Source organism: Onthophagus taurus, chromosome 3 (assembly GCF_036711975.1).
Source record: "Onthophagus taurus isolate NC chromosome 3, IU_Otau_3.0, whole genome shotgun sequence".
In the NCBI taxonomy this organism is placed as follows: domain Eukaryota; kingdom Metazoa; phylum Arthropoda; class Insecta; order Coleoptera; family Scarabaeidae; genus Onthophagus; species Onthophagus taurus.
Genome location: NC_091968.1, coordinates 2,857,608 through 2,871,259, shown reverse-complemented (window position 1 = coordinate 2,871,259; position 13,652 = coordinate 2,857,608). Strand labels below are relative to the sequence as shown.

General features: G+C 35.2%; 2 protein-coding genes across 2 annotated transcripts in view; both read left to right on the top strand.

Annotated features, from left to right (window-relative positions):
- Positions 1-227: 227 nt before the first annotated feature.
- LOC111423975 (lachesin-like) overlaps positions 228-13,652 on the top strand; it is a 210,746-nt gene continuing 197,321 nt past the window's right edge. The window contains exon 1 of the mRNA XM_071195338.1: positions 228-331. The gene's annotated coding sequence lies outside the window, so the exon portion shown is untranslated. The remainder of the gene's footprint in view (positions 332-13,652) is intronic.
- Positions 3,256-4,318, top strand: LOC111423974 (protein G12-like). The gene is made up of 2 exons (XM_023057363.2): positions 3,256-3,371; positions 3,442-4,318. Exons 1-2 carry the CDS (start codon positions 3,285-3,287, stop codon positions 4,063-4,065), a joined length of 711 nt encoding a protein of 236 aa, XP_022913131.2. The 5' UTR covers positions 3,256-3,284; the 3' UTR covers positions 4,066-4,318.

Sequence of the window (13,652 nt, the reverse complement as noted above, 5' to 3'; positions counted from 1 at the left end):
GGGTCATCCAAAATTGGTCTTGACGGGAAATTAACAATAAACTCAGAGAGATGTTGGCGTTGGTTAAGGTTTATTGAAGTAACAAGTTAAGTGGTGTTACTTTGAATAAACGAATTATGCCTTTATGCTTTAAATAAAAAGAACGATAATACGTAAAAATGTTAGAGACACTCTGAATTAGGTACTTTCCGTTAGGACGAAGTTCTTAGGGAAAGTTTCGTACACGTGTCGGGTCGAATCACCAAAGCAAATACGAGACTTTAAATATCTTAGCGTCAGTGGTAAACTTTAGGAAACTGCTTAAAGCTTAAAGTAGGGCCAAAGAAGAAAGGTAAGTTTTATAACACCTGCGAACATTTCTTGTTGTTTATCTCGTCTTGAATCTCAACTTGATCTTTTAAGATGCTTTTAATTAATTAAAATTTACAAAGTAATAGTTAGAGCAATCAACAGTAACTTTATTATATACTATTTATTGCTGCTACAAAAACTGTTACTAAAATCCTTTGTGAAGGCATTGATGAAAAGAGTTGAAATGTCTGCATATTTAAGCTAGTTTGTTTAATGAAGAACATACTATAAGTACGAAGGCTTTCACGGCCGATATTAATTAAACTAAAACTAGCAGTATCACAAGAACTAACACTAAACCTAGAATCTTTCGGGTTAAGCCGTGCGTTTTTTGAAAAAATGTTTGACGTTTCGGATGCCATGTTGCAACTTTCTTCAGAAACAAGTTCGAAGTGACGAATTCGTTTTAAAATTTGACAATAAATACATGAAAAGGTAATTAACAACTAATTATTGTCTAATTGTCAACTAAGTTGTTTTGTCAAATCCGGGTGGAGAAGGCTTCGTTGAGTTCACCAACATCTGCCATGTGCGGTTGAGTTCCCAGCCATCTTCTCTATTCATGTTATTCCCATGTCGATGAATCTCTATCGCCTCTTTCGTCAATCTTTGGAAGTAATGTCCGTTTCTTGCTAGCACTTTGGTTTTTTCGAACTCTATGCTGTGTCCTCCTTTGTGGCAATGCTCTGCGACTGCAGTTTGTTGGATCTTCCTTAGTCGGACGTCTTCTTCGTGTTTCTTGATGCGGCACTCGATGTTACGTCCAGTTTGGCCAACATAATATTTCCCGCAACTGCAAGATAGCCGGTAGACTCCAGCTCCCTTTAATTGGGTTTGTCTTTGGCTATCGGAAGAGCGTTTTGTATTTTGCTGACCGTACCGTATCGTACCACGATATCATTCTTCTTCAGACGCCTCGCAATTCGCTCCGTCACACCTGAAACATAAGGAAGGCAGATAAAACCGGCTGGTGTCGTACTTACCGAGTCATCCTTCTGTTTGTGTGGTTTGGTGGATCGTCGGATATCTCTCATCGTGTAGCCGTTCTTCTGCAGCACATCTTCCAGGAATCTTTCTTCTTTTCTTAGGTTCTCTTTATCGCATATCCTCTCTGCTCGCTGGAATGAGGCTTGAATCACGGACCTCTTCTGTTGTGGGTGGTGGTGGGATGAAGCCTGCAGGTACCTATTCGTATGTGTCTTCTTTCGATATACTCCCAGTTCCATGCCCCCATCTGTCTTCCTAATGACTAACACATTCAGGAATGGCAACTGTTTTGCATTTTCTGTTTCCATGGTAAATTTTATCATGGGGTGCTGTGAATTGAGGTGGTCTCGAAATTCCTGGAGTTGCTCTTTTCCATGTTGCCAGATCACGAAAGTGTCATCGACGTAACGAAGCCATAGCTTCGGTTTCCAAGGACTCTTCTTTAGCGCCTCCTCTTCAAACATCTCCATGTAAAAATTGGCTATCACAGGAGACAGAGGTGATCCCATGGCTGCTCCTTCGCATTGCTCGTAGAATTCCCCCTTCCAGCTGAAATATGTCGACGATAGGCAGTATTCCACTAGTCCTGGGACATACTTGGGCAAACCCTCCGGGATGAGTTTCTGGCGAAGACCATCCACGGCATCCTTGATTGGTACTCTGGTGAATAGAGATTCCACGTCAAAACTTACCAGCATATCCTGAGGGTCTAGCTTCATACTCCTAATTGATTCTACAAAATGTGTGGAATCTCTGACATATGACTCTGTTTTACCTGTAAAAGGAGACAGAATCTTGGAAAGGTGTTTTGCTAGTTGATAGGTGGGAGAATTTATGGCACTGACAATAGGGCGTAGTGGGACGTCTGGTTTATGGATTTTGGGTAATCCATATATCCTTGGTGGTACTGGAGCCTGTACGAATAAGCTTTTTTGTTGATCTGCTGGGATGTCTGTGGATTTTACCAGTTCTTTCATCAAGAACATACTATATTTTCAGAAATAATGATTAGGTGTTGTTGGAAAAAAAGTCAAGGAAAGAAATAGAAAGTTCATTTTATGAAAAAACAAATTTTATATATAGGTGTTCATAAATTCATTTTTCAGTATCATACAAAATAATCAGAAATGACACTGATGTCGGTTCCTTTGATGTTGGAGGAACCGCATTTTTTAACCTCGATTTAAATTTTTCCATTTTTAAGAAGTGAAACCAACGAACTTTGCCAGGTCTCTCGCGTCGCTTTTCTCTCTCAAAAGAGAGAGAGGGCGAAGGTTGCCAGATCATTGAGGGAACTAAAGGCATATCAATAATAACAAGGTGTCCCCAGTGTCCTTTCTAGTTATTTTGATATAGCCACAGAATAACCAGAAATGATACTCACGTCGATTCGTTTGATGTTGTTGGCATCTCGTTTTTTAATACGAAGAGACAACTTAAACAGAAACAACTTAATTTACCATGAATAGGAGCAATACCTTGCTTCGTATTGAATATTCTGAATACTGTCACAAAAGCACAAGTATTTTACAAAGCACACAGGGAAATCAAGAAAAATGAATTTCGATGGGTGAATGGTAATCAGATAAACTTATTGGGAAGTTGCAAACATATTACAGTTTAGCCATTAAGGGAAATGGTGCTTAAATTGGGAAAAAAGAGGATAATAAGAAGTCCAAATATTCTGCATAGTTGTATAGAAAAGTCTTTTCGTCTTTAACGAAAAGTTGTTAATAGCAGCGTTAACAAAACAAATTGTGAAATATCTCAGAAACACTTCTGAGAAAATTCTGTTTAAGTATTTGTTTATTATAAGTTTTGAGTGGATTATTGTGAAAACACTCAAAAAAAGGTATAGTATAAGTATTTATATGTTGATACAAATTTTATCTGGCGCAACTATTTGTTTTTGAAACACTTGAAAGGTTAACTTTTTTTTGAGATATATGTATTTTTTTGAACCACCGTTTATAAGAATGCCAGAAACTTCTAAAACTCATCAGTCACCAGGGCAGATTATTACATCCAACAAGGTAAGTGAAATATCAATTTTTATAAAAAATAAAATCATCTTTCTAAATTTAAATCGTGTCTTCTTCATAGATGAAATTAATTTTGTTTTTTTTCGCCGTTGTGGCTGCTATATCGGCCATACCAACGGCCAACGGAGATCTTCAATCCGATCTCGAATATATTGTTTCGAAAATTCCATTAGCTGAAATCAGAGCTCTTGCTCGTAGATACGCCGCAACTGATGCTGAATTCCAAGAAGTAGTCAGATATTTGCAGGGACCAGAATTTTCCAGTTTAGTTGACGCCGTCGCTAAACATGAGAGGTGGCAAAAATTCAAAGCACACCTGGCGGATGCTGGAGTTGATATTGACGGAGTCATGCAATACATTTACGACCTTTTAGCTGATGTTATCCTTCCCAAAAACGCGAACCAGCGTAACGTAAAGGGTTTCCTTGATGAAGTTCGTGCAATTATTGATGTTAATGCTATTGCCGACGCTATCGATGAAAAAAAATATAGCAGTGTAGATTTCGGTAAATGCTTCTACAAAATTAGTATGGCACATTGGCTATGGGAAGGTATCTGGGCAATGGATGAAGTTAAACAAATCAGAGGACGTCTCCTTGAGTTGGGTATTAATCTTGATGCCGTTGGTGGAATTCAAAATTATTATTGGATTCTTGAGTGGGAGATAATACAATCCTTCTCTTAGTCTCGAAAGTCTTCGTACAGGCCAGAATTTCGTATTTATGAACAAAATAAACGTTTATTTATAACTGTTATGAAACATTTTACGTATTTTCAAGGATTAATAATGATTTAAAATTAAAATATATGCTTCTAGTAAGAATTAAAAAAGATAACAAAAATAAATTACTTTTTTTTGGTCACACGAAAGTGTTCATGAATTATAATAATAAAGTAACTCAAAAAGAATTCTATTAAATAAATAACTAGTACCGTGACAGTCCACTTTCTTCTCCTTCTGATACTAAGTTTTCAGTAACATAATGATAATAATAATAACCTTTATTGTGCACCATATAACTTAAATACAGTATGTCCCCGGAGTATTTGCATGTTTTATGACGTAAATTTTACCTTTTAAATGTCTCCAAAAGAAATAATCCAACGATTGGGAAATGCAGTGTCTAGATTGTCTTGACTAATCTGGAAAGCGTCTGACTAATTCCAGAATTAAGTGTGGCTAGAAAAGTCATCACTTACACATCCGTGGACCAGGCAATTCAAACGTTTAAGCCGTTCAAATCGCCTGGAGAAGACAATATCTTTCCTGCTTTGTTACAGCAGCGGAGGTCTTTGTTGTTGCCAATTTTGGTAAAAATTTTCAGAGTTAGTGTCGCCTGGAAATATGTGCCGGCAGAATGGACTAAGGTACGGGTATCTTACATACCCAAAGCGGGCCGTTCGGTCCCTACTTCTAATGCCTTTCGACCCATCAGCCTATCGTCATTTCTGCTGAAAACCCTTGAAAAAGTTCTGGAACGGTATATCCGTACGGTGCCATTGGTATCTGGTCCACTGAGTCGCCACCAGTATGCTTATCAAGCGGGAAAATCAGCAGAATTGGCTCTACACAACTTAGTTGGTAGAGTATCCAGGACGCTGCAGGATAAAGAAATCTTGGTTTGTGCGTTTCTGGATATAGAGGGAGCGTTCAACAACGCAATACCACAATCTCTTGAAAGAGCTGCTCTTGACAGGGGAGTGGAAGCAACTATAGCGGGTTGGATCCGCAATATGGTAGATAGTAGAATAGTTTCTACTTCACTCCACGGTGATACGATACGCTTCAGGCCGGGAGGTGGCTGCCCGCAGGGAGGGGTGTTATCTCCCCTGCTTTGGTCCCTCCTAGTTGACGATCTGATTGCGATAGTCGAAGCCGTTGGTGTGGAAATACAAGCTTATGCTGATGACATTGTCGTTATGGTCAAAGGAACCTGTTTGCCGAGGATATCTAAAGTCCTCCAGATGACCGTAGATACCATTTGCGCTTGGTGTAAGGGAGAGAACCTCTCAATAAACCCGCAAAAGACAATTGTTGTGCCCTTCACCAGGAAGCGAAAGTTGGATGGACTTATCCGCCCAACTATCCAAGGTGAAGAAATTCCTTTCTCAAAGGAAGTCAAATATCTAGGAGTAATCCTAGACAAAACCCTGTCATGGAATGGACATTTGCAGGAAGTTTTGCACAAAGCTAGACTATCCTTGTGGACTTGTCGCAGTCTTTGTTGAAAAAATTGGGGTCTTACCCCTGAAAGACTGTTCTGGCTCTATGTGACTGTCGTTAGACCTATGATCACATACGGAGCAGCAGCCTGGTATAGGAAAGTCCGACAGACTTCAGTTATCAGTAAACTTTCACGAATTCAACGAGTAGCTGGATTGGCAATCTCTGGTGCGATAGGCACAACGCCAACTCTAGCAATGGAGGTTCTGCTTGGCCTATCTCCTCTGCATTTGCATATAGAAAAAGTGGCTAGAACAACCATTTACAGATTTAAGCAATATGCTCAAAACTGTTCCGACATGTCCTACCAATGGGCTGCGGAAGACATTATAAGCACCGATACTGTGCTATCAATGCCGTCAGATTTGGCGGTATCACTATCAGTGATTAATGCTCGATACCAGATTGTACTGCCTGAGCGGCAGTCCTGGATCGAAAATGAAAATTCTCTGGATCGGGCAGACATTTGCTTGTACACAGATGGATCAAAAAGGGGTAGGAGCAGGAGTATACTACCAGACACCTCGAATTAAGCAAGCCTACAGCCTGGGTACGTACTGTACTGAAAGTATTTGCTATTGACATGGGTGCTAAAATCTTTCTTGAAAGAGGGGTGAAGAACATGACAGTACGAATTTTCTCAGCCGCTCTCCAGGCGCTGCAAGCCGTGAAAACAGTGTCGGCTCTGGTTAATGATTGTAAGAGAACATTAAACACACTGAGTTGTGATAACAGTCACTCTGGGGTTGCTGGCAATGAAGCGGCAGATAAGCTAGCACGGGATGGCAGCGCTGAAGCGTTTGTGGGGCCGGAACCAGCAGTTGGTGTATCATTTGCGATGGCCAAATATAGGATTGGACTGTGGGCTGAAGAGAGACTTCGCCTACTGTGGACCAGTTCTCCTGGAATGAGACCCGGGAATATTTTAGGACTTGCCCGTAGTAGCATAAAAGTTCTAATGGGTGTTTTTACTGGGCACTGCCGATTAAAAGCACACCTCAACTTGTTGGGTTTAGCCGACGATGTTGAATGCCGACTATGTGCGGAGGAAGCAGAGACGGTTGAGCATGTTTTATGCCACTGCCCTGCCGTTAACCGTATCAGATTCTCGATTTTTTGGTCGCAGTTTATCTCCTCAAAAGATCTGAATGACCTTTCGCCGAGCAAGGTATTAATGTTCGTTAAGAGCATTGGACTGCACGGTGAAATTTGATAACGATATCTATCGGGGTACAATAGATCCTTAGGGTCGCGGTGCAAGGTTGGTTGGTCCGCCTACCCGATATGTATTCTATGTAATGTAATGTAATGTAATTCCAGAATTAATTTTAATTTCAAAATTTCCCAGAATGATCTATGAGTAGATTGGAAATTCTTGCCCATAATAATAATAATAATAATAATAACAACGGCTATATAATCGTATGTGTTTTGTGATTTGACCACTCGGTGATACGGAACCACAATATTTTCTTTGTATCAGGTGTTGTGTTCGTGATTGTCTGCGTTTTTCAACATCAAATCTTTATTATTATGAGTATACTCTAGACAGGAGCGTATAAAACAGCACGGCAAGGTAAGTATTTTTAATTTTTTAAATTGGGTTCTACAACTCTTTTGATTTTTTAGTCCTGCCAGTAACCGAACTGCCTTTCTTTGCATAACGAAAATGGCTTCCATCTCTCTAGATGCACCCCACGTAATGATCCCAAAGCTTCTAGTATTAGTTCTAATTTTAGTTATATTTAAGATTGTTTTGTAAACCATTGATGTAATTGTGAAAGTTATGTAAGGATTCCTCATTCCCTTTCCATACACAAAAGACGTCATCCACATACCAAGCCCAACAGCCAATATTGTTGACGTAAGGATTAGCTTCATTCATGATGAAATTCTTTTCAAGGTGATCCAAAAATATATCCGCCAGAATCCAGATAATGGCATTCCCATGGGTAACCAAATAAAATTCTCCTTCAAAGCTGCATTGATTTTGTTTTACTATGTGCTTAAGAATGTAATTCAGATGTTTTACATTATTTTGGTTATCAAAATGTGAATCAAACATCTTTGAAATTATTTCAAGAGTATATTCAACTGGGACATTTGGGTAGAGGTTTGTTACATCAAACGATATTAAGAGGCAATTGTGAATTTTGAAATTTTTGGTCAAATTTATGAATTGATTTGAATTCCTTATGGAATGAGAAGGTACAAAATCAATGCTCTTAAACATTGATCATAAATTTGACTAGACCTTGAATCGGTGAGTTCTTAAACGAGGTGATAGGCCTAATGGGCATGTCTGGTTTGTGTAATTTTGGGAGGGAGTAAACTTTTATTGTTTCAAACATTTTGACTGTACGTATTTAAAAATCAGTTCAGTAGATTATAAATATATTTTATCTACGACTGTTTGGATAAGTCATCATTACCGCACTCATTTGAGTTGATTTGAGTTACGTAATGAAGTTCATTACCGCACTGGTTTCATTACGTAACGCATTTTTAGCCTAATCAGAACAGACTTAATTTATTGAAACGAGCAACAATACAAAAGAAAAAGTGCTATCTACTTACAGAGAAACAATACTATTTATTATAAACATTAATTGTTATGTTTTTACATTTCGAAACACTTATTCCAGATGAGTAAACATGTTGTTGAAACTGACAATTCAAAATTGTCAACAATCATTTCAAAATATTTTTATAAATGACAGATAGACTTTTTTAAAGAAATTGATTTTTTAGTAATTTTTAGCAGTCGTAGATAAAATGTTGTATATCACACGTGGGCTAGAGCATAATTACAGTACTTGTGTGATTACACGACTCGGTCTACGACCTCGTCGTGCAATTCTCCACGCTCGTACTGTAATTATGTTTCTAGCCCACTTGTAATATAAATAACTATTATCTACGACTGCTTGGATAAGGCATCATTACCGCACTCATTTGAGTTGATTTGAGTTACGTAATGAAGTTCATTACCGCACTGGTTTCATTACGTAACGCATTTTTAGCATAATCAGAACAGACTTAATTTATTGAAACGAGCAACAATACAAAAGAAAAAATGCTATCTACTTACAGAGAAATAATACTATTTATTATAAACATTAATTGTTATGTTTTTACATTTCGAAACACTTATTCCAGATGAGTAAACATGTTGTTGAAACTGACATTTCAAAATATTTTTATAAATGTCAAATAGACTTTTTTAAAGAAATTGATTTTTTAGTAATTTTTAGCAGTCGTAGATAAAATGTTGTATATCACACGTGGGCTAGAGAATAATTACAGTACTTGTGTGATTACACGACTCGGTCTACGACCTCGCCGTGCAATTCTCCACACTCGTACTGTAATTATGTTTCTAGCCCACTTGTAATATAAATAACTATTATCTACGACTGCTTGGAGAAGTCATCATTACCGCACTCATTTGAGTTGATTTGAGTTACGTAATGAAGTTCATTACCGCACTGGTTTCATTACGTAACGCATTTTTAGCCTAATCAGAACAGACTTAATTTATTGAAACGAGCAACAATACAAAAGAAAAAGTGCTATCTACTTACAGAGAAACAATACTATTTATTATAAACATTAATTGTTATGGTTTTACATTTCACTCGTACTGTAATTATGTTTCTAGCTCACTTGTAATATAAATAACTATTTTTGTATTCATTTTAACATTTTTCGAACAATTTAGTTTATATTCGTTATTTTGATTTCTTATAGTTCGACTGAAGATGAGGTTTGTACCTCGAATCTAGTTTCGAATAAAATATAATAAAAGCAAGTAAGAGGTTTTTATTCCTTATTTATTTAATTTCTAGTTCTAGGTCTAGTTTTAGTTCTAGTTTTACACTATCACTATCACAAGAAGTAACACAAGACCTAGAACCAGAATCATTCGGGTTTAGCCGTCTTGAAAGACATGCGGGTAAATCCGAATGTTTCTAGTTTTCGGTTTAGTGTTAGTTCTAGTTTTACACTAACACCATCACTGCAACTAATACAAGACCTAGAACTAGAATTATTCGGGTTTAGCCGTCTTGAGAGACGTGCGGCTAAACCCGAATGATTCTAGTGCTCGGTCTAGTGTTAGTTCTAGTTTTACACTTCTACTTTCACTAGAACTAACATTAGATCTAGAACTAGAATCATTCGGTTTTAGGAGTCTTGAGAGACATGCGACTAAACCCGAATGATTCTAGTGCTCGGTCTAGTGTTAGTTTTAATTTTACACAAAATTGGTTTTACACAAAATTATAAAACTCAACAAATTAAAACTGAAAAATTGAATATTTTCGTTTTAACATTCACATTTTATAACTAATGAAACACAACACAATTCGCAACCAATATTCATATACATGTACAGCGTTTAACGAGAGCAAAACTAAAATTTTGCATAAATCGTATCCGTACAAATAAATTACGTGCGACGTTTGTTATCGAAATAGCGCATTTTGCGTCGATGAGGGGCCGCCGAGGGGAACTATTACCCGACTGAAGTAATTAACGGTTAAAATTTTGTAATTTGTAAATTATTTTTGAGCAAACAGGTCGAGCGAATTTACGAGCTAATAAATTTTAACGTTTAATTTGTCCCCATTTCTGCGTGTAATTTCAAATACTTCAACAGCGTCCGGGTACGGAATATGATTACATTTTTGTTTTTAATTTTTGTTATTGAAATGCATTTCAAAATATAAATAATATCGATTTCATTTGAAAAATTGCGACTATTCCTTAAAGTCCTTAAACCCATTTATTACGAATTGTCACGCGAAATGAAAAAGGTAGTAAAAGATTAGAAGAGTTAGATTCGAGAACTTGAAACGTTCTTTGTTAGTTTGAAGAAGAGCATTTGATAGAAAAAAAGTTACCTAAAACCGCAGAGCATCTTCTCGGGTTTTACCTTTTAGTTTTACCGATGAGAGTTTTTCGCGGAGCAATTATCGGATTTGGGATAAAACTCAACATCACTTGAGCAGTTCCTCGCCTTTCGTCTTGTTCGATCGCGAACTTTAATACCTACCCTAAAAAGAAAGCTAAGACAAAGGGCATTGCCGCACCAAAGTTAATGACTTCTTTTTACGCAAGCCAGAACTTACCAAAAGCAAAACCGGAAAATAGTAAAAAGAAATTTCTTTTAGAAAGGTATTTAATTAAATCAAAAAAGAAATGTACATCCATGTTATGTAAAAACAAAAATGATTTAATTACAATTTGAAAAATTCGAGTTTCGATTGAAATAACTCGACAGTAGCCATTGTAAATTGAGGTGGGAATTCGATGGAATGTTAAAACAAGAAATGCAAAAAAAAAAACATAGATCAATAAAAACACGAGCGTGCTGTTGCTATTTTTGTCCACCTTTGCAATTTGTTTGTTAATTACCTACAATGATCGAATAGGATAAATTGAGTTTTCATTGTTTTTTGAATTGGAAGAGAATTTCGAATATTATTTTTGCATTTATGAAAAAATTGTTTTCATTTCCACACAATAACAGTTTTTAAATTGGCAAACCGAAGCTAATTGTTATCAAAACAATAAACACCTATTTATTTAATCAATGGAGCAATTATACTTTACCATTTTTTAATCTTGCTTTTTTTAGCTTTGTAGTATTATCAACGTCGTTTGAAATTAACGAAATTAACGTTAATTCAATTTCAGTTCGTTTTCGTTTATTTATATGGTTTCAAACAGTGGGGTTTTTGGGGTTTCATTTCACGTTTTTGGACGTACAGGTCGTAACGTCAACGTGAATTAAATTTATTTGTTAGTTTAAATTGAAATTAATGGATTTTAGAATTAAATTAAAACAAAAAAAAAGTAGGTCGGTATATGTCGAGTGGGAGACAACAAACCGTTGTGTTTGACAACAAATATCCGCAGGCGGAAATACCGTATAGAATCTCCAATATCTGCTTGTATATCCCACATATTCTTTCAATTTTCAATACATAAAATATCTTTAGAAATAAGAATAACTAAGATATATTATTACAAGAAAATGATATAAGTACATAGTTGTAAGTAAATGTTACAAGTAATTTAAATCGAATTCTTAAGATATTTTTATGAAATATTCGAAATATATAGAAGAAGATGTGTACCTTTTCATGAATCAAACCGCATTTGAAAATCCCTAGTCGTCTTTGAGATAATACTTTTTGAAGTTAACCCAAATTTTTATAACTATAAAATACACAATTTTCGACAATCATTTTTAAAAAAATCGCGAAAGATCGAATTCTTAAGATATCCCAATGAAATATTTGCAACTTATAGAAGAAGATGTATACTTTTTTATGAACCAACCCGCATTTGAAAATTTCTATTCATCTTTGAGATAATACCTTTTGAAATTATCCCAAATTTTTCTGACTTTATGAAATCCACAATTTTCGACATTAATCTTTAAAAAATCGTGAAGAATCGAATTCTTAAGATATCTTAATGAAATATTCGTAATTTATAAAAGAAGATGTGTACTTTTTGATGACCCAACCCGGATTTGAAAATCTCTATTCGTCTTTGAGATAATACCTTTTGAAATTTCCCAAATTTTTCTGACTTTATGAAATCAACAATTTTCGACATTAATCTTTAAAAAATCGCATGCTACAGCCATATATCGAATTCTTAATATGTCGTAATGAAATATTCGCAATATATAAAAGAAGATGTGTACTTTTTCATGAATCAAACCGCATTTGAAAATCGCTATTCATCTTTGAGATAATAATTTTTGAAATTAACCCAAATTTTTCTGACTTTATCAAATCAAGAATTTTCGACATTAATCTTTAAAAAATCGCGAAGAATCGAATTCTTAAGATATCTTAACGAAGTATTCGCAATTTGTAAAAGAAAATGTGTACTTTTTCATGAACCAACCCGCATTTGAAAATCTCTATTCGTCTTTGAGATAATAATTTTTGAAATTTCCCAAATTTTTCTGACTTTATGAAATCAACAACTTTCGACATTAATCTTTAAAAAATCGTGATAAATCGAATTCTTAATATGTCCTAATGAAATATTCGCAATATATAAAAGAAGATGTGTACTTTTTCATGAATCAAACCGCATTTGAAAATCGCTATTCGTTTTTGAGATAATAATTTTTGAAATTAACCCAAATTTTTCTGACTTTATGAAATCAACAATTTTCGACATTAATCTTTAAAAAATCGTGACAAATCGAATTCTTAATATGTCCTAATGAAATATTCGCAATATATAAAAGAAGATGTGTACTTTTTCATGAATCAAACCGCATTGGAAAATCGCTATTCCTTTTTGAGATAATAATTTTTGAAATTAACCCAAATTTTTCTGACTTTACGAAATCAACAATTTTCGGCATTAATCTTTAAAAAATCGCGAAAAATCGAATTCTTAAGATATCCTAACGAAGTATTCGCAATTTGTAAAAGAAGATGTGTATTTTTTTCATGAACCAAACCGCATTTGAAAATCTCTATTCGTCTTTGAGATAATACCTTTTGAAATTTACCCAAGTTTTTGTGACTTTTTGAAGTCAATAATTTTCGACATTAATCTTTAAAAAATCGCGAAGAATCGAATTCTTAAGATATCTTAATGAAATATTCGTAATTTATAAAAGAAGATGTGTACTTTTTGATGACCCAACCCGCATTTGAAAATCTCTATTCGTCTTTGAGATAATAATTTTGAAATTAACCAAAATTTTTCTGACTTTATGAAATCAACAATTTTCGACATTAATCTTTAAAAAATCGTGATAAATCGAATTCTTAATATGTCCTAATGAGATATTTGCAATATATAAAAGAAGATGTATACTTTTTTATGAACCAACCCGCATTTGAAAATTTCTATTCATCTTTGAGATAATACCTTTTGAAATTATCCCAAATTTTTCTGACTTTATGAAATCCACAATTTTCGACATTAATCTTTAAAAAATCGTGAAGAATCGAATTCTTAAGATATCTTAATGAAATATTCGTAATTTATAAAAGAAGATGTGT